We start from the raw sequence: 21408 nt of genomic DNA on the forward strand, positions 1-21408 counted from the left end.
GAACGATTTGTGTATTCGTCACGTCAATTTATATTCTTAGTTTATAATAATAATAATAATATTCTTAATTTGACAATTGGCTTAAACGGACTTTCATTTTCGAAAGTACAAATTACTGAATCTTCCAGGGTAGAACGTTTCAAATTTTGAAGGAGTGAAGGACTACACTGCTGTCCGGTATAAATTATAAAATATAAAAAACAATTTTTTGGCAACAGACCTCTTAATAAATCACAACAAACAAAATACTTTGATTAACTCCCTCCTTTTAATTAATCAAGTATTTGCTGATGGCAACGACGTCATTTCTGTCTCCGACGCAGCGGTATGCAGCCGGTGCACTATTCGCAATTGCTCTTCACCAGGCTCAGATCCACCAGACTCGCCCGTTGGGCGTGCCCACAGAAGAAGACTCATCTGAGGACCGAACCAGTTGTAGTAGTAGCAGTGACTCCGTCTCCGAGGACCCTGAACTTTGGGTCCATGAAAATTCGGGTCTGCTCCGCCCTGTTTTCAGGTGATTTCGATTCTTTTTGTTTGGACTTTGATTCATTGTAATTGATAATCTCTTTAAAAATCATGAAGGATAATGGAGTTGTAATTCATACACTATTTTGTTCTATTCATTTTTCTGCGAATTTATTCGAATTTAGCCAACTTCTGGGAGCTCATATTGTGCGAATTCTGCATTGACTCAGCTGCCTTTTGAAAAATTGATAGTATCATTGATTAATTGATTTTAAAATTGACAATGTACTGGTTGATGATCCTTGTTTCAGTTAGTACCTAAATGTTCATTTAGTCACTGATAGAAGTTTAGGGAAATAAATTAATATGAGGTTTTCGTGAAGTCTGCTTATTCACCGCGCTTCTTCATATAAATTTGGCCTCTGTTTTAATTATGTGCGTGATCTACAGGTTTGTGCATAAGAAGTATTGATTGGCAATTCATATTTGGCATTTAGATTGTAACTTCTTCTGGTCTAATGATATAGAGCTTATAGCAGAAGGTTCAATTGTGAATTGTGATTGGTGATGGCAAAGAATATGTCCAACTATCTTTAGTCTTCGTATAAATGTTAGTTTAGAAGTATTTTCTTCTATTTTCAAGTTTGTTGTTAACCTTGTTTTGAACAGTTTTCTGCAGATTGATTCAGCAGCATGGCTTGGACTTGAGGAAACAGCTGGATCTTCTCCTGTTCAGAATCATGTTGGAGCTGTATGTTGTTTTGTCTCACGTATAATTCTGTTTCACAGAAAGCTATCAAGGCTTTTTTTCGTTTTTAACTGGGTCATGGTGCTTGTTATGTAATTTAGGTTGTTATTATATCCAGTTTAATGGTTTATAAAGAGAACTGTACATTTAAAATAAGTTTGTTGAATAAATAGTGACCGAACTGCTTATATGTACTTTTAATAGAAATAAAGAACTGAACATAGCATTTGCTCTCAATTAGTGAAAGGTTTACATTATAGCTTCAAGGAATCAGATAGTGTTTCATGTAATTTACTGCTTTTTAGTGTTTTCTTTTCTCTCCCTATCCCATCATCTTTCTCTAAGATTCTTTAATGCCCATGCTTAAAATTTTATCTGGGTTCCGTCTTGATTACTACTATGAATGTAAATCTTGTCACAGTTTTTGAGGTTGCTCTCAGTAGAAAGTGATGATAGTTCTTCCCAGAGTTCAGATCAGGAATTAGCCTTGGCAAAAGCGATTGATGTTACAGCACGCAGCCTAGAGACAAATTCTGAATCTTTTAAGTCCAAGAAAGAGAAACATCAAGAATATGAAGTTGAATGTCGTGAGAAATGTTCCACTGCTGAAACGCAGTCACTCTCTGAATCAGTAAATAGGCACATGACCACTCAGCAGGATTCAGAGAGTAATATGTCCGAAGGTGCTCCTTTTGGTTCTGGCAGTAATGTTGATGATGAGAGACCCATTGAAGAGGAAACAAACCTCGGTTATCAGAGGAAAGTTACAGTTCTTTATGAACTTCTATCAGCTTGTCTAGCAGATGCACCTGAAGATAGCAAAAAAATTAACCAGCGAAGAAAGGGTTATGATGCTCGACATCGTGTGGCTCTTCGATTGCTGGCAACGTGGCTTAATATCAATTGGATAAAAATGGTATGTACACTAATCATCCTTATCAGCTGCCTTGAAAGTTTTACACCAGCTGTGTATCAAATTCCCCCAGTATTGCTACCAACAATATTGATAGCATGACTTTTGTTCATTGCAGTACTCATATTCATAGATTTTTATGTCAGCTGTCCATATGTATGTTTAATAAAAAAGGGTTTCTTCACTCTTAAACATGTAGAAAGATATTATCCTACACTTTGTGCGAATCCCTCTCAGCTGCATGCCCTTCTTTATCTAGTTGTTTGATCTCTCTGGAAGGAATGCACACTTTCCAGGTCCAGTTTTTCCTCTGCATGGGTGCTTAAGGATGTGTATTGATTTTAAACTGAAATATTATGTTTTATCTATTCTTCTTATTAATGGAACTTCTATACTCTAGGAAGCCATAGAGATGATGGTCGCTTGCTCTGCAATGGCTTTAAGAAAAGCAGAAGAATCAAAGGAAGAAGCCAATTCACCCAAAAGCAAATGGGCTAAATGGAAGCGTGGTGGTATTATTGGTGCAGCTGCATTAACTGGAGGAACCTTGATGGCAATAACTGGCGGTATTTAAACATCTGTAAATTTCGAAAGTATTGTAATTTCTACATCAAAAAAATTTCTCATAGCTTTGACAGTGTGGACTTTTCACTTCACATTTCATTGTTAAACAGGATTAGCTGCTCCAGCGATTGCTGCTGGATTTGGTGCTCTAGCTCCAACATTGGGCACTCTCATCCCTGTTATTGGAGCAAGTGGGTTTGCTGCAGTTGCTAGTGCTGCTGGAACTGTTGCTGGTTCTGTTGCCGTTGCTGCATCATTTGGAGGTGAGTGATTAATTACATTCCTTAAGAGCATCTTCTAGAATCTGCTCACCCACCTTATCATTTCTTTTTTCTCTACAAGGACAAACAAATATGTTTCACATTCATTATGTATTTATATGTGTCAGTTGTCATTGTGGTGTTGAAAACATATGTTTTAAATTTTACACATGTTCAAATTGTGTTTGGCTTGTTACATGGTGTATTACACACAGCACTGCATCTTTTCTTATTGACAAACACGGATTCAATTCCTCCTCCAGAGTTGGTATGAGGATTATATCCCTTGACTTCTTGCTCCTGTGAGAAATATAGTCAACTAGGTTAACCCAGGGACGTATGCTTCTTAGTTATGGACAAGTTAAAGACATGCTCAATTTTCTTTCCAATTGTGCTCTTAAGGGTTTTTGGTGTTACCTATTTAATGGCTAGTGCATGTTAAATGATAATTCTTTGCTTTATATGGTTACATATAATAAATTCTTTTATTGATTTGATTGATAATATCATTATTTTTTGGACAGAAGTTTTTCATTTCATCTTTTATACATTTGATTGGTTTTTGAGGAGAGAATACAAATCTATTGTCATAATTAACCATAATTTTGATCAAGATCAAGGTCATGCACATGTGTACTTCCTTCTATGTCCTAAAAAATGGTGTGGGCAATGTTTTCTTTCTTTTTATAACGAATTTTTTTTAATTCCGCATTTGTCTCTGCTTGAAAAAGGAGTTATTTCTGATGAAAAACTTATTTGCTTATTGTTCTGCACATTGCCACCAGCTGCTGGAGCTGGACTTACGGGGAGTAAAATGGCTAGGAGAACTGGAAGCGTTGATGAATTCGAATTCAAACCTATCGGAGAAAGTAATAATCAAGGCGTGAGTTTCTGCATCTTCCTTTTTGGGGGATAATCTATTAATTGTATTTATTTTTAGGTTTTTTTCATTTTGTGATTTCTCTCTCTTCACCCTACTTTCCTTTCAGCAATGGTATTTGTATATATTTAATTGATTATTCTGGACTTTAGTTGTAATTCAACTTCTCTGTCAGCGGCTAGCAGTTGAAATCTTCATCTCTGGATTAGTTTTTAATGAGGAAGATTTTATAAGGCCTTGGGAAGGAAAAGATGACAATATGGAGAGGTATAGACTCTATACCACATTCCACTTACTGGAAATTTCTACTCCAGTTTTCTTTTTCCATCTTAATTATACCAGAAATAAGCTGATTCTTTCACATATTAAGCATTTAGTTATGGCGACTGTGTTCTGGCATATTGTTTCTTACATTTGCTTGATTGGATTTGTTGATTTTCTGTCTGGATTATGTTATCATTTGAAGAGAGTAAAGCATCCAGTTGCACAAGATAGTTCATTGTCCACTAATTAAATGAAAGTTTCTACCTGTACTTGGATAAGAGAATCTATTTCCTTTGTTTTCATTAATATTTTTTTTAATATATATATATATATATTTGTGAAAGAAAGATTTATACTGCTTGGACAGACCCAAAAGTACAACCAAAATCCACTCACAGCCCCTAACCACTTAAGATATATAAGGCCATAGACGAGTCTTCAAAGTCTTGAGACACAAGCCCTAAAAGATGACAGTAACTTGATCTTGTCTCATTAAACCCTGATTTCTTTTCCTCTATTGGCTTAAAAAATCCTTTTATTTGGTTCACCTTAGATCACCCACAGAAGAGGACAAACCACTCTTTTGGAGAGTCTTAGCCTTTTTTCCTTTTCTAAAGAAAGTAAAATTCTCTATAAGTTAATCAAAACAGGATCTAGGTGTAACCATTGAAGTTGATCTCTATACAAACTTTAGCCCATAACGAAGAAGCCTTGGGGATAATGAAGGAACAAATGGTCGAAGGATTTCGTGTCATTTTTGCACATAACGCCAGTGGGTGGATAGGTACATTTGATGGTACCTTAATTGGACAATGTTTGCTGTATTGAGTTTTCCTTGAAAACAAGTGGGATGAACTTTTTGCCTGCAAAACTGAATCGAACTTTTTGAAATCAAGTGGAGGATTTTCTTTACATGACATCTTAGAATAGGATTTGCAAGTAAATAACCTGAAGAGTCAAGCTTCCATTTTCTTTTGTCTCCTCTGGACTCATTAATGGAACATTATCAAATTCCTTTGGAAGTTTAGATTCTAGCTTTCATGTGGGGAACAAGAGTCAAGAGGCATAATCAGTGACACTCTTCTATTAAGGGTCACTCTATAAAGACGAGGGCAGCATTGGTTCAAGCTAAAATTGCCTAGCCATTTATCCTCACAAAAACAACTGTCCTTGCCATTTCCGACCTTTAAAATGATGAAAAAGTTGAATGTTGAATATTTCTTAGAAATGGGTTAGGTTTAATTATCATTTAATGCAAAGTATTATGGCTCAAGAAACAGTACAATGTTGAATCTGGGTAACATTCTTTATGGTAAGCATGATGTTGAAGTTGCATGGATTGATAAATTTCTTAACATTTTGAATCTGCCTTTCTTGTATTTCCATTTTGTCTATTCTAATTGACGTGTTTGATAGTTCTTTCATTTCAAAATATATGCTTACGGTTTTTGAAACTCAGAAATGGATTTGAGAAAGTGCATATCTACTGACCCCAATAAATTTTTAGGTATGCACTGCAGTGGGAGTCCAAAAATCTCATTGCAGTGAGCACTGCAATTCAGGATTGGCTTACTTCAAGTAATTGCTTGGAACTTCATTTTGCTATTATGTCTCGTCATTATTGCAATTGTGAACAATTATCCTATGATTTCAAAATTGCTTCTACTGCTGTAGGCATAGCTATGGGGTTAATGAAGCAAGGCGCAATGTTGACTGTATTAAACTCACTTTTAGTAGCATTGGCTTGGCCAGCAACTTTAGTTTTAGCTGCTGATCTTATAGATAGCAAATGGACAATTGCTGTGAACAGGTAAGCTCTTGTCTTGACTGTAAGCTGAATAATTAGTTGGGAAGAAGAAGAAAATTGTTTATCCTTCCATCTCTTTAAATTGCAATTTTGCAGTGTTATGGTTTCATTGGTTGTATTCACATTTTCTATAGGTAGCCAGTCACAAATATACTGATAAATCTGGTTTTCTGACTTACTGTTGTAGAAACGTATAAGAATTCAGGAGTTGATAAAAAATTTATTATAGGAAGTAGTGAAGAATTATAAGCAGTTGAGAATAGCTTTGCATATTTAGATAATAAATATTTTGATGTAATGCTGAATTTTACAGAACAATTTGCAACAAATCATGAATAATAACACCATCATATTTAAGCTTTGAACTTTTTTCATTTTCTTATGGAATAAAAACTAATGAAAATACAGGGATTGCTTTCACTTTCAAGGATAAAGTTTTGGAGAATGCCATTGTTATATAACTTCATATTCTAGGATGTAACTTCCATTTATCAGGCTGCCTAAACATTTTAACTGTGAATACTGGATGGACTTTGGCTGATGTGGGTTTCAAGCTACTGAGGAAACTTAGTACTGGATTGGTTGAAACTAGTTTTTTCATGTAGTGTTGCTTGTAAGCAGTCAACTAGATCTTTTTTTTCTGCTATTTTCTAGGTCAGACAAAGCAGGGAGGCTGCTAGCTGAGGTGTTACTGAAAGGACTGCAAGGGAACAGGTATGCTAACCTAAAGATATTGATATTTCAGATGAGGGCCTTGAAATTTCTATTGACTTGATTTCTTTGTCTTTTGACTACTGTTCCAGGCCTGTGACCCTTATAGGTTACTCACTTGGAGCTCGTGTAATATTTAAGTGTCTTGAATATTTGGCCGAGACTGAACGCAATGGTAAAGAATAGTACTAATTGGATTTCATGAGAGATGGATTTGGTAGAATGATCCTGATGCATTTGCTCTTAATGTTGGCCAGCTGGAATTGTAGAACGAGTTGTTCTTCTTGGAGCACCCATCTCAATTAAAGATCAGAACTGGGAAGCTGTAAGAAAGGTGATTGCAGTTTTTGTAATAAAAATATATTCAAAGCAATTTTTTTTTTTCTAGAGATATAGTATTACACCATGTGTACATTATTTCTAGGTTGTTCTCTGTTAATTCCTACTGTTATGCAGATGGTGGCCGGAAGATTTGTTAATGCTTATTCCACAAATGATTGGATGCTTGGACTTTCTTTCCGAGCAAGGTATGCATGATGAACAATGCACTGGGAGAAAATGTGAGGTTAATAAATNGTAACCATTGAAGTTGATCTCTATACAAACTTTAGCCCATAACGAAGAAGCCTTGGGGATAATGAAGGAACAAATGGTCGAAGGATTTCGCATCATTTTTGCACATAATGCCAGTGGGTGGATAGGTACATTTGATGGTACCTTAATTGGACAATGTATGCTGTATTGAGTTTTCCTTGAAAACAAGTGGGATGAACTTTTTGCCTGCAAAACTGAATCGAACTTTTTGAAATCAAGTGGAGGATTTTCTTTACATGACATCTTAGAATAGGATTTGCAAGTAAATAACCTGAAGAGTCAAGCTTCCATTTTCTTTTGTCTCCTCTGGACTCATTAATGGAACATTATCAAATTCCTTTGGAAGTTTAGTTTCTAGCTTTCATGTGGGGAACAAGAGCCAAGAGGCATAATCAGTGACACTCTTCTATTAAGGGTCACTCTATAAAGACGAGGGCAGCATTGGTTCAAGCTAAAATTGCCTAGCCATTTATCCTCACAAAAACAACTGTCCTTGCCATTTCCGACCTTTAAAATGATGAAAAAGTTGAATATTGAATATTTCTTAGAAATGGGTTAGGTTTAATTATCATTTAATGCAAAGTATTATGGCTCAAGAAACAGTACAATGTTGAATCTGGGTAACATTCTTTATGGTAAGCATGATGTTGAAGTTGCATGGATTGATAAATTTCTTAACATTTTGAATCTGCCTTTCTTGTATTTCCATTTTGTCTATTCTAATTGACGTGTTTGACAGTTCTTTCATTTCAAAATATATGCTTACGGTTTTTGAAACTCAGAAATGGATTTGAGAAAGTGCATATCTACTGACCCCAATAAATTTTTAGGTATGCACTGCAGTGGGAGTCCAAAAATCTCATTGCAGTGAGCACTGCAATTCAGGATTGGCTTACTTCAAGTAATTGCTTGGAACTTCATTTTGCTATTATGTCTCGTCATTATTGCAATTGTGAACAATTATCCTATGATTTCAAAATTGCTTCTACTGCTGTAGGCATCGCTATGGGGTTAATGAAGCAAGGCGCAATGTTGACTGTATTAAACTCACTTTTAGTAGCATTGGCTTGGCCAGCAACTTTAGTTTTAGCTGCTGATCTTATAGATAGCAAATGGACAATTGCTGTGAACAGGTAAGCTCTTGTCTTGACTGTAAGCTGAATAATTAGTTGGGAAGAAGAAGAAAATTGTTTATCCTTCCATCTCTTTAAATTGCAATTTTGCAGTGTTATGGTTTCATTGGTTGTATTCACATTTTCTATAGGTAGCCAGTCACAAATATACTGATAAATCTGGTTTTCTGACTTACTGTTGTAGAAATGTATAAGAATTCAGGAGTTGATAAAAAATTTATTATAGGAAGTAATGAAGAATTATAAGCAGTTGAGAATAACTTTGCATATTTAGATAATAAATATTTTGATGTAATGCTGAATTTTACGGAACAATTTGCAACAAATCATGAATTATAACACCATCATATTTAAGCTTTGAACTTTTTTCATTTTCTTATGGAATAAAAACTAATGAAAATACAGGGATTGCTTTCACTTTCAAGGATAAAGTTTTGGAGAATGCCATTGTTATATAACTTCATATTCTAGGATGTAACTTCCATTTATCAGGCTGCCTAAACATTTTAACTGTGAATACTGGATGGACTTTGGCTGATGTGGGTTTCAAGCTACTGAGGAAACTTAGTACTGGATTGGTTGTAACTAGTTTTTTCATGTAGTGTTGCTTGTAAGCAGTCAACTAGATCTTTTTTTTCTGCTATTTTCTAGGTCAGACAAAGCAGGGAGGCTGCTAGCTGAGGTGTTACTGAAAGGACTGCAAGGGAACAGGTATGCTAACCTAAAGATATTGATATTTCAGATGAGGGCCTTGAAATTTCTATTGACTTGATTTCTTTGTCTTTTGACTACTGTTCCAGGCCTGTGACCCTTATAGGTTACTCACTTGGAGCTCGTGTAATATTTAAGTGTCTTGAATATTTGGCCGAGACTGAACGCAATGGTAAAGAATAGTACTAATTGGATTTCATGAGAGATGGATTTGGTAGAATGAACCTGATGCATTTGCTCTTAATGTTGGCCAGCTGGAATTGTAGAACGAGTTGTTCTTCTTGGAGCACCCATCTCAATTAAAGATCAGAACTGGGAAGCTGTAAGAAAGGTGATTGCAGTTTTTGTAATAAACATATATTCAAAGCAATTTTTTTTTTTTCATAGAGATATAGTATTACACCATGTACATTATTTCTAGGTTGTTCTCTGTTAATTCCTACTGTTATGCAGATGGTGGCCGGAAGATTTGTTAATGCTTATTCCACAAATGATTGGATGCTTGGACTTTCTTTCCGAGCAAGGTATGCATGATGAACAATGCACTGGGAGAAAATGTGAGGTTAATAAACGGTTGGACTTCTGGATCAATGATTGGGGGGTGGGGGTGTCGGTGGTGGCAATCTAGATAGCAGTGTGATTAGTCTTTTGTATGTTTATTTTATTGCTATTTTCCCGGAGGTTCCTATTCATATCCTAGAAAAATGATTGGGTGTTTTTAAAATCAAAACAACTTTCGTAATTGAGTCTGGTAAAAGGATCTTTGATCTCCAATTTTCAATTCTTATCAGTAGTAGATTGAAGCTTTGTTTCCTCGGAAAGTAACAATTGGTTAATTTATTAGAGGAAAGAAAATGTATAATTGTCAAGTGATATACTTCCACAGAAACTAACAAATTGTTTTAAACAGTCTATTTTCACAAGGATTAGCTGGAATTCAAGCCATTGATGTTCCTGGGATTGAGAATGTAAGTTGTTTCTGCTTTCTCTCAACTTTTTCCTCCCTTGAATTTGTTTATTCAGATTGTTTCTGATCTATATGTGCCTATGTTTTAGCTATTCTAACTAATATGGTTCAACTCTGCAGGTTGATGTAACCCATCTCATTGAAGGCCACTCTTCCTATCTATGGGCAACGCAGCAGATACTGGATCGTCTTGAACTAGATACTTATTATCCTGTTTTCAGAAGCGATCTAGACAACAAGTAGGAGTTTCCCAACATACAGTTTCTGCTTCTACCATTACTGCCTCTTCTTGGATGAGTTTCGCAACTCGAAGCTCATTGTAAATTATGATAAATAAAATATAAGGTCTGATACAACATTGAAATCATTGAAAGAATGATATTCAAGTTTCTGTATCATGAGAGTGAGTTAACCCTATTCATAGAGATTAGAGATGTTTGATTCTTAGGTGAAAGACCACAGTAAACATTACATGTAAACTTTCTTCATTCTAAATTTGTGTGGATTAATCTTATAAAGAAGTAAATAATAAAAGAATGGATGAGATGGTCGCTTATCCAACTTCACTAAGATATTAGTAGTGAACTATTAAATCAAACCTGTGGGGGGTTTTCTGTCACATGTATTAAATTTTAATTTTATTAAGCCGTCAACCATTGTGAATGGCTCCTAAGTGAATGAATCAAGCATGAAGCAACCGTCTTGCGGTTACAAATAATTAAAAAGAGAAACGACGTCGAAGCGAGTCATATCATAGCATTTGGATTTGATTTGGAGAGGGGTCTTCTGGAGGGGAGTCCTGTGCATGTGCTGACACAGAATCAGAGATAGAGATAGAAACAGACAGAGAAGCGATCAAGCAAATCGGAGTATGGACACGACTAAAGAAGAAGAGAAAGTAGACGATGATCAGCGGCAACAACAACAACAAAAAACTGTTGTTAAAAAAATTCCAAAGGCAAAATCTTGTAAGGGATATCTCTATTACAATTCCGTTCTCAAATCCCATCATCGCAACCCTCGTTGCATCGGCATCCCTCGTACTCTCCCTCAAGGTTACGAATTTCTTTTTCATGTTTCAACTTCCATTCTCCTTGCTTTCTTTTAACGTTTTCCAATTTGCTGCTTATGTTTAATGTTTACTTCAAACTTTCTTGATCATAGTTTAGGGTTTTTAAGTTTGATTCTTTTTCATTTATTGAGGAATGTCAACCTTCGAATTAATCAAGTGGTAGATAAATAATTATATGATGCTCAAAATTTAATATCTTGGCATTCTATTCATGATTTAGTATTTTTTGTTTATCTCGTAATACATTCTCATTAAGTTTTATTTGCCAGTACCCGACTTTGTTGTCCGACACTCTGAGCTTAAAGCATCGAAGGATGGGCGGACCCTTATACAGTTTTATTATGCTTGTCTTGGTTACTCTGTATATAACAATGTAAATAGTGTTTCAACCGATAAGCTAACAAATGTGAATGACGTTTCAACTGATAAGCAAGTGACAAGACAACTACCTCTGTGCACCGGCCTGGAGGTTAAGCTCTCTCTTTCTGATTTGATTGTATTGTGTTAGGCTGTTTATGTTTCTAACTCTATTTTTTTCACCAACATATACTCTCTGACTTACATGAGTTGCTGCAGCTACTACTGCATAAACCTCCTGCTCCTACTAATCCTGTTCCTGCTCCTGCTCATAATAGAGAAGGTTAGGAAATTATCTTGATTTACATTTTTTTTTATTTGTTATCTGTGATTTCTTTTTTTCTACTTAATTTGTTATCTGTGATTTCTTTTTTTTCTACTTGTTCGATTCAGTGTAGTGTAGCTCTTGTTGCTCTCACGACCTGATCGCTTTTAGTGATGCCTGTGTATGTTGTGATTTTAGTGTTGTATTTCCGCTACAGTAAAGACTTTCGATCTAATTTTTTGTTCGCTTTAAAACTATAATTAGGATAGAACAAAAATTTATTGATTTGGAATTGTGGAATACCAGACCTCGGCAAAGGAAAGAAAATATTTTCATTAGGGGAGAAAAGTCAGATGAACAATCTACTTAGAAATATACTTCTGTGGTATGCCAATTAAAATAAAAGCAAATGATTCAATGTGATTATTCCACTCAATGCCAAATTCAATGTGAACTTCATTGGATTGACCTACCATTTTATAATGCCTTTCTGCTTTTTGTAACCTTACCCTAACCTCCTTATTTGGAGAAGGCCATCACTTGGCCATGCAGACTGGGGTTTGAACTTTTGAATGTAGTTATTGGTTTAAACTAGAGAAAATTGTAAGACAGCTAAGCCCAAGATACGTGGTGACTATATATGTTTGTTGCTTAGTGTCACGACCAGACTATTTCCCTTCGGACTCATGCTGCCTTAGGTGCCAATCTCTCGATGATTGCCCTAAGTCAGCGTTGCTCGCCCACGTTTCTAGCCTTGCAAATAAGAGAACACTCACAAGAGATGATAGAGGAGAACTCTTTAATAATGAGAGAGCTTTACAATTCTTTGATGTTTTGGCCAAATGAAGGCCTCCCCCTTTTATAGTAGTTGGGAAACCGGAGATGCATTGTGGCAATTCAAAGACGAGGTCCAAGAATTCCACGATGAGTCGACGAGGTCCAAGAATTCCACGAAGAGTTGACGAGGATGTCTACAGATTAGGTGGGGGAGAATGTGACGCCTCTTAAGCATTTCATCAAACACTTGATGTGTGTCACCCTGACACTGTAGGACCTTCTAGAATACTCTTGTATTTGTTAAAATCTTGTAATTAATACGGTAGTTGGTAGATAGTAGTTGGTAGGTGGTAGTTTGGAGTTAGCTAATCTCCACTGTTGATTGTGGAAGATCTAAACTGTCCATTGTAAGCTCTATCTACTATAAAATGGGGAGACCTTCATTTGGTCAAACCATCCAAGAATTGTAAAGCTTTCTCTCATTAGTAAAGAGTTAAACGGTGGAGATTAGCTAACTCCAAGCTACCACCTACCAAGTACTATCTACCAACTATCGTATTAATTACAAGATTCTAGCAAATACAAGAGTATTCTAGAAGGTTCTAGAGTGTTAGGATGATGCACACCAAGTGTTTGATGAAATGCTTGAGAGGCATCACATTCTCCCCCACCTAATCTGGAGACGTCCTCGTCGACTATTTGTGGAATTTTTGGACTTTGTCTTTGAATTGCCACAATGCATCTTCGGGTTCCCAACTAGCTTCACTCTTCGGTAGTCCCTTCCATTTAACAAAGTATTCTCGACTTGGAGGATGACCCTTTCGTCGAATCACACGATCGGCTAACACACACTCCACCTCTTTGTCATAGAACTTGGTGTTGTCAAATGGTGTTCTTTTTGATTCTCCTCTTCTCGGATCTTCCGTATCTTTATGGTACGACTTCAAACAACTCACATGGAAGACCGGATGAAGTCTCAACCAAGAATTTTCTAGCCCTGATACCAAATGTCACGACCCGACTATTTCCCTTTGGACTCGTGCGACCTTAGGTGCCAATCTCCCGATGATTGCCCTAAGTTAGCTTTGCTCGCCCACACTTCTAGCCCTGCAAATAAGAGAACACTCACACAAACTTACTCACAAGAGATGCTAGAAGAGAACTCTTTACTAATGAGAGAAAACTTTATAATTCTTGGATGGTTTGGCCAAATGAAGGCCTCCCCTTTTTATAGTAGATGGAACTTACAATGGACGGTTTAGATCTTCCACAATTAACGGTGGAGATTAGTTAACTTCAAACTACCACCTACCAATTACTATCTGCCAAATACTATCTATCAATTACCGTATTAATTACAAAATTCTAACAAATACAAGAGCATTCTAGAAGGTTTTAGACTATCGGGGTGACGCACACCAAGTGTTTGATGAAATGCTTGAGAGGCGTCACATTAGGCACCTGAAAAATCTCCATTCCATTTTATTTTTTGATTTTCTAAAACCTTTATTTCTTCTCCGCGTGTGTCTGTCATGAATATGTGGGTGGGTGAGGTCATGTGGGTACACATGACTACGTGTATGTTTGTAGATGCACAATTATGGATTGTCTATTTGGTATAGGTAGTCTCAATAACTAGCGGTTGCTGCCTGCAAATGGCCTAGTTTATAGTAGCGGCTGAAGGTGCTTAGTCTATAGTAAGCCCACATGCTTCTTAATGCCTTTCATATAGTGTAGCTAACATGCATGGACCACATATTTTTCTGAAGACGTTAGTGTGTGTGTGTGTATATATATATAAACTAAAACCTCAGTAGAATGAGGATAACTATATTATTAAAGGGAAAGAGGATTATATCAAGACAGAAAAGATTTGCAAGGAGAAAGATTTGAACATGGGACTCTCCAGGATTTATGAAGGAGCTTTTGATGAACATCTGAAGATGGTGGTATATATGGTTGCTGCCTCTTTTGTTTTTTGATGTTATTGTTTTCTTGGTCAAGTTTTGCTTATATTTTTCGTGTCCAAATAGCTACTTGAATCATCAGTCTAGTACTTTGCTATAGGAAAGCAGAGGAAATGTTTATAAGAGAGCACTTGTTGTAATCTACTTCATTCTTGGGATTTGTTTTGTTGAAGATATCCATGAACTCCCTCAGTCTCGAGTGCATAATAAACCAGCTCATCAACCAGCTCATCGATCAAGAGAGAACTTCCTGGACAGGCAAGCAAATTATTTGAAAAATTAATAATTTTAACCCAACGTTTTAAGTTTCTGGAATTTGTATTTATGGACTAATTACATGAAGTCTATATTTCCGGTTTCGTGCTACACTGCAGGTTCAAAAGGAATGCAAACCTGGTTGCATCGGGAGTGGCAAAAAACATGCGTAGAGTGGGGAACTACTTAAAAGAGAGTGTAGAGGATATTATTTACCCGTATCGGAAGCGACCTAAATAATGTTGCCATCTTGTATGCAAGAAGTAGTGCATACAAATTGGCAAAGAAGCAGGGATTAGCATCATCTTATATTTCTGTTTGTTCGATATTTGGTTCACGTATTTTCTCCTCTTGGCATCCATTGCCTCTGCTTCCTTCTTTTTGCGGAATAAATAATTATGCAAACGCTAGAGAAAATAGTTGATTTGGCTCTTTGTATGCTAGCATATGATGTTTACTTGTGTCTATGGTTTGATGTAATTGACCTACGGAGGAAGAGGTGACAACTAACAAAGGTCTCATTTGTATAAGCATATTAATTACCGTTCGCTGTCAAAATTATCGCTTTACTTGATAGTGTTATCTTATCTCTACCCTGATTCCTCATAATTTACTGTTAGTTTTGAGAATTTCTGACTGAATACAGATAAGATGAAGATAATACTTTCAAGAGGATTGGGATATGGTTATGGTCCGTGCTTTCATATAGCAATATACACTAAATGTGAAATGGGAGTAAACGACATCAAATCAAACAAGTCCTTAAATCTCAAGAAAAGAAATAAGTCATGGTATGTAAGACCAAATCTAAATAATAGTAGTTGCAAAGCTTATGAAAACAAGTTGTACCTTAGATTCCCGAGGCTTATTCTTGTAACATTTTACAAGTATTGTAATCTTATTTTTTAATGATTAAGGGTGTTTCAATCAGTTTATGTTTATCTGAAATAGTCTGTGGTACATCTCGAGGCATTACATTATTTAGTATATCATTATTTTATCACGGAGCTTTTTAACTGTATTAATTGGTTGATTGTTAGTTAATTTAGTTTTTGGCCGCTGAGTAAAGTTGAGGCACGTTGCTCACGTCGCAAACGAACTTGCTCCCATTATCTATCTAATTGAATTGAATTGAGCGTCAAATTTTGCAAAAAAAGAAGCAACCGCGAAAGTCGAAACCGCTACCTCAGCACCAACAACAACAATCTACTATTCCATTCAATTATCCTTCAAAATTCCAAATCGCTTGCTTCCATTGTTGTCCGTCTCTGAGGTATGATTGTTTCTAAAAATCCTTTAGAATAATCAGATCCTTCGATTAATTCTATATGCAATTTATGCCATCATTAACTCCGTGTCTAAATAATTATTCATTTTTTTTTCTGTTTAGATTATTTTTTAGCCGGATTTGTGATTGCTGTATTCTAGGGCTTTTAATTATCCGTTAAATTCGATATTCATTGCCGAATCGAATGGCCGCTGCTGCGGCTTGTAAGCGTGTGGGACAAATTGGAACCAATTCAGGTATTAATGTGACCAGATTCAGAGGATTTGGTGCTTCTGATAGGGCTCTACTCTCCACTTCCTCCTCTATACAGTTATCGGCTTCATTGCATCGGAAGTTCGATTGTAGGCAGATTTCTCAGCTGGTGCCATCTAATGGAAGCCGGTTGTTTCTCGTTGACACATTGGCACTGGTAACTAAATTTATTTGAATTGGCTTGTTGCCTTTTATTAGCTGTTTGCTTGTGTTAATGGTATGTTGTTTGTAGGTTAGGAGATTGGAGGGGCAAGGCGTGCCTTCCAAACAAGCAGAGGCGATAACAGCTGCCATAATCGAGGTTTTGAATGACAGCTTGGAAAATGTGTCTCAATCAGTTGTTTCAAAGGCAGAGATGCAGAAAGTAAGCTTTATTTGCATTATTGGATTTTATTAATGCAAGATTGGTTTTGATGAACAATTGAAATTTGTGATAGAATAGCTTGTCATTTTAGAATTATGAGTTTTTTTTTTTTTAAGTGTAACTTTCTAACTGGGTGTCTGGTTTTGTTGGATGGTAGAGTGTAATGGTTCAGGAATCCAATTTGTCACAATTCAAATCCCAAGTTCAAAGTTCACAGGTATTGACTGGTTCACTTTGTATGATTTATATGGACAACTGTTTGGCCAGTAGGTCTTAGTGTGATTGTCATTACATTTTTCACCTTTTTGTACAGCTAATTGTTATCATGGTTCAATGGAATATCTTTTGTTTTGTTTTTGGATAAATAGTTCTTGCAATTTTGTTGATGATGCTACCATGTTTGTGATGATTAAGAACTATTTAACCAATATTGTGGTCACTTGACTTCATTGCATTAGAGTTTATAAGTTAATATTGTTTTTCTTGTGATTTTATGTGTTCCCCTAAATAACTTTTTTTGATGCAAGTTCCTGTTGCTTTTGGGGTTCATTCTGCATATTTTAAGATTTATCTCATCTCAGTTTATGGCAGCATTATTACAAGAAGTAGTTGTAGTTATCTTTTGTGTGATCTTTCCTAAAGGGTGTTTCATTTTTTCTTATCATCTTGTCTGTCCTAATGGTGAATATATTGGATTTGATCATAATCTCTTAAACGATTAGAGACCATACGTGAATGCTGATGCACTTTCTTAAATAAAATCTACTCGCTTGAATGAAGTAAATTAACATGAATTGATGCCCTTGCCACTTTCTCTCAAACTTTTCTTTTGTTTTAGCAGTGGGTTGGGGTTAAAATGCAAAACAAATTTAATTATTCAGTTTTGGTCTGGAAAAGCATAGACATTGTTTGAATTCTGAGAGCCTAAAATCTGGTCAATTTTGTGTCCTTTGAAATTGAAATGCTTTGTTGTTGCAGAAGAGAAGTTACAATGATTTTCTGGCCTCCTTTCAAGATATCATCACTTTTTGACTGATGTTCATTTGCAGACTTCCTACGCTCCAGCATGTTAGTTCTAATGAATTTAGGTTTATGATTGTTTCAGAGTTCCACCTTGTCACTCAAAATTAAAGGTGCTGGAGATATATTTGACGTAACCTTATTTTTCTTTTTTTGGTGTGTCTTATTCATCACGTATCAGACTGTTAGAGTTCCTCTCTGCAACTCAAGATGAAAAGTGCTGGAGATATATTTGACATTTTTTTTTTTTTCGTTTTTGTTGCTTTTCCATTAAGTGTCCTTTGAGAACTGTTTTAAATATTTAGGATGTGTTTGTTTTTACCACTTAAATGTAATTAGAATTACAGTTTTTATTATTATTTTTTTTTTGGTCAAATTGCCACTTATTTTGAGATTAATTCACATAACATAACTTACCAAACACTATAAAGTGTTAAGTGAAAACAACTAACAACCCTTTAGTCTTTGTTGGTATTCTTGGATCTGAACTATCCTTATTTATGATGAAGAATAAAAGTTGACTCTACTAAACTTTTCCCACTTGTTTAACTCTGTGGATAGTTTTCTGAAGAACATTTTAATTCAGGACCATCATTTTTCCTTATTGCAACATGAAACTGAAAAACTTCGAAATGATATAGAGAAGATGCGCAGTGAATTGAGGTCAGTTTTACAGATAAGCAAGCTATGTTTATACTTTCCCATGTGAAAATTTCTATGGTTTTTTTGGCACTTCATAGTGCAAATACCTTGCTTGTGATGTAGGTATGAAATTGACAAAGTTACTGCAGGGCAACGGTTGGATTTGAATCTTGAAAGAGGGTAACGAAAGTGTGATTCTTGCTTTCCTAGTATGCCATAGCTCCTTTTTCAGTAAAATCTTTCTGACATTGTTAATATTATCTTCCCTGGTGACATCAAATGTAGGAGGATAAGAGAGGAGTTAGCAAACCAAAATGCTGAAACCTCTAACCTAACTAACAAACTTGATCGGGTGAGTTATATGAACGAAATTGAGAAATAGTTCTGTTTAGTTAATTGAATTTTTGAGATTGCTCCTTCCTGTTAATTGATCACATATATATATGATTTTCAGGAAATTCATGAACTAAGGGCCCAGTTGGAAGCAGCAAAATATGATGTGATAAAGTACTGCATAGGTACTCTTGTTTCCATCTCTGCTGTTGGTCTTGCTGTAGTCCGTATCTTGATGTGAACTTATAGTTTACACAATGGGGGAATACCCAAAAGGTGAAAAGAATAGCTTAACCCTTTGAAGCAATTTAATGATAAAAAATTATAGTAGGAAAAAGAATGAGGCAAGGAGATCTTTATTTACAGTATCCCTTGCATCAACTTTGTACTTTGTAGCGATTTATTTTTTCATTCCTGCTCATGTAGTTCGAAATTCAAAAGGAAGGTGGAATGTTTCAGTTATCATGTAAGATTGTAAACTACCTAATCTTTTGTGTCTTTAGGTGAGTTTCTATGTTATCAGGAGAATAATACCGGTAACATTAGCAAGAATAATTCATTTTTATCTTCTTGTGTTTAATGCGATTCTGGTGACATTCAGTGTAACAATAATAATTAAAGATAGATTATTTACAACATAAAACGACATATTGTAAACAGTGTTTTAAAACTCGGCCTGGCCTGGCCGGTTGAACCGGGGCGCGGAACCTTCATTAGATCGGGTTACAAGTTTTCCTATTCATTGAAAACCCTAGAAATTAGGACATCAATCTGTGAACAATTGAATGTTGGAATGTTAGGGCTTTGGAAGAGAAATGGCTAGTGAGTGCAATGGTGGCAACGACGTCGATTTCTGGTGAGCGAATCGATCAGAAATCACAAAATAATGTCATCGGAAAAAGCTCGCTATCATCGACGATTGGGGAGGTGAACGGGGGAGGGGTGAGATGGGTTTTGGTCAGGAGGCTAAGGGGAGTGTTTTCGTGGTGATGGCCGATGGGAAGTGTTGTTGTCGCTGGAAATAGGCCCTATTTGTTAATGTTGATGGTGGTGTTTGGGGTGTTTTTCCAAGATTTTAAACCTATAGGGACTTATATGTGATTTTAAGGGTATTTTTGTTAGATTTCAAATCTTTAGACACTGGTTTGATCCATCGGTCAAACTGGTCAACACGAGACCTTATCATTTTGCCGGGTTTCACCTTGGGTTGGGTTTTAAAACATTGATAGTAAATATTATAGTTCTATTGTCGTAACTAATCTATGGATGCCCTACATTTAAAAGGTGCCATGTGGTAGCATATATTATTATATGGATGAAATTATGAATTCGAAAATGATAGAGCCACCGAAGGTTACGCACCGAATCTGTGTACCGAATGATGTGGTAAAATCGTGACCGTTGATTAATATTAATTGATAATGAGTCAACAGTCAGGATTTTGTCACGTCATTCGGTGCATAAATTCGGTGCGTAACTTTCGGTGTCTGTAGCATTACTCTTATGAATTATAACGAGGGGACCTAGTTAGGTTGATACTTAATGATATTGGGCCCATTTGAATTGTAGATATTGAATATGGTTTTTGCATAAATGCCAAGACAATGACATGGGGGTCTCTTCTAGCAGAGAGTAGCCCATCATCACCCATGGCATAAAAAGCTTAGGGCCCATTCATTTCCATTTTCATTTCAATTTTTTCTAGTAAAACGTGAAAAATGTTTTCACTAAAAGAAATTGAATTTTTGTTTCTGAAATTACAAAAACAATGTATTCAACTCAAGATAATAAAAAACCAAAAAGTTATTTTCCAGCATCAAACGGAGCAGAGAGAAAATCACATAATTAAATGCTAACTACTTTTGTAAAATAAATTTTGTATGTTAAAAATTATTATATTAACCATATATATATATTTTGTGACCGAGAGTATTCGGACTAGCTTGTGTGCATTTTAATCATATTCATAGTTCATTTTGAAATATATATATATATTTTGAGAATTGTATAATGTAATTTTATTTTTACCCTCTAAGCAAAACAAACATACACAATGTGAAATACATGAGACAATTATACGGATATGGTTAATGGTATAAAATAGTACATGAGACAATTATACAGATATGGTTAATGGTATAGAATAGTACATGAGACAATCATTTACTCTTTGAATAAAACAGTTGATGAGCCCCAAGCCCGCAACCACAAATAATCATCAAGCAAAAAGAAATAGTCTTTATAAATTGTTTTAACAAATATTTGGCTGAGTTCTATGCTCCCATTTTATGACCCCATCCTCTTTAAAGATGACGTTAACATGTTTAATCTGCAGGATTAAATCCTCAACTATTTCATGTCCATTCATGGCTGGAGTTTTGCATCAACTCGACATATATGGGTTCAGATTTGACGAGTACACCAAAGATTCAAGCTTTCAACTTTGTTTTACTTTCCAAGTGAATGAACATTTTAAAAGATTTGAGTTAACTGGCAAAGCTCTAACCAAGATTTAGTTGTTAGGAACCAGTCTCATTAGAGTGTAGGCCCAGCCAATCTAATACCTTATCGCTAACTCCAAATTTATATGACGTAGCTGCTAACAACATACAAGAGCAAAAAGCTGGGCATTTTAGGTATCAACAATTGTCAACGGAAAATTAAATACAACCCGGATTTCGTTTCAGCCACGGATTGAATCTTATCCAATTTACTGTGAAGTTGTTGAAGATTGAAGATAAAATAGAGAATTTTTATTCATTTTTTGATAGAGAGGAGCTGTCAAACATGATGTTT

General features: G+C 35.6%; 3 protein-coding genes across 5 annotated transcripts; all 3 read left to right on the forward strand.

The window, feature by feature from the left end:
• The first annotated feature begins 141 nt into the window (after positions 1–141).
• LOC116145617 (transmembrane and coiled-coil domain-containing protein 4) lies at positions 142–10590 on the forward strand. 2 transcript variants are annotated; one of them, XM_031431061.1, is made up of 15 exons: positions 142–517; positions 1138–1219; positions 1638–2132; positions 2530–2695; positions 2804–2956; positions 3739–3836; positions 4009–4100; positions 5605–5675; positions 5772–5907; positions 6559–6618; positions 6708–6790; positions 6873–6949; positions 7072–7142; positions 9964–10021; positions 10141–10590. In XM_031431061.1, exons 1-15 carry the CDS (start codon positions 291–293, stop codon positions 10261–10263), a joined length of 1992 nt encoding a protein of 663 aa, XP_031286921.1. In that variant the 5' UTR covers positions 142–290; the 3' UTR covers positions 10264–10590. The 2 variants fall into 2 exon arrangements, with proteins under 2 accessions (XP_031286921.1, XP_031286923.1); XM_031431063.1 differs by lacking the exons at positions 9964–10021; positions 10141–10590 and adding an exon at positions 9616–9945 and having other exon boundaries at positions 7072–7180.
• A 111-nt stretch (positions 10591–10701) lies between these two features.
• Positions 10702–15306, forward strand: LOC116145620. The gene is made up of 5 exons (XM_031431066.1): positions 10702–11075; positions 11362–11561; positions 11669–11732; positions 14632–14716; positions 14833–15306. The coding sequence occupies exons 1-5, from the start codon at positions 10892–10894 to the stop codon at positions 14951–14953; spliced, it is 654 nt and encodes a 217-aa protein (XP_031286926.1). The 5' UTR covers positions 10702–10891; the 3' UTR covers positions 14954–15306.
• Positions 15307–15754: 448 nt separating this feature from the next.
• Positions 15755–19177, forward strand: LOC116145619 (protein FMP32, mitochondrial-like). Of its 2 annotated transcripts, none has more exons than XM_031431064.1 (8): positions 15755–15986; positions 16104–16410; positions 16486–16617; positions 16775–16834; positions 18224–18300; positions 18403–18459; positions 18565–18631; positions 18734–19177. In XM_031431064.1, exons 2-8 carry the CDS (start codon positions 16186–16188, stop codon positions 18851–18853), a joined length of 738 nt encoding a protein of 245 aa, XP_031286924.1. In that variant the 5' UTR covers positions 15755–15986; positions 16104–16185; the 3' UTR covers positions 18854–19177. The 2 variants fall into 2 exon arrangements, with proteins under 2 accessions (XP_031286924.1, XP_031286925.1); XM_031431065.1 differs by having other exon boundaries at positions 16142–16410.
• The last annotated feature ends 2231 nt before the right edge of the window (positions 19178–21408 follow it).

Source organism: Pistacia vera, unplaced genomic scaffold (assembly GCF_008641045.1).
Source record: "Pistacia vera cultivar Batoury unplaced genomic scaffold, PisVer_v2 Contig464, whole genome shotgun sequence".
Classification (NCBI taxonomy): domain Eukaryota; kingdom Viridiplantae; phylum Streptophyta; class Magnoliopsida; order Sapindales; family Anacardiaceae; genus Pistacia; species Pistacia vera.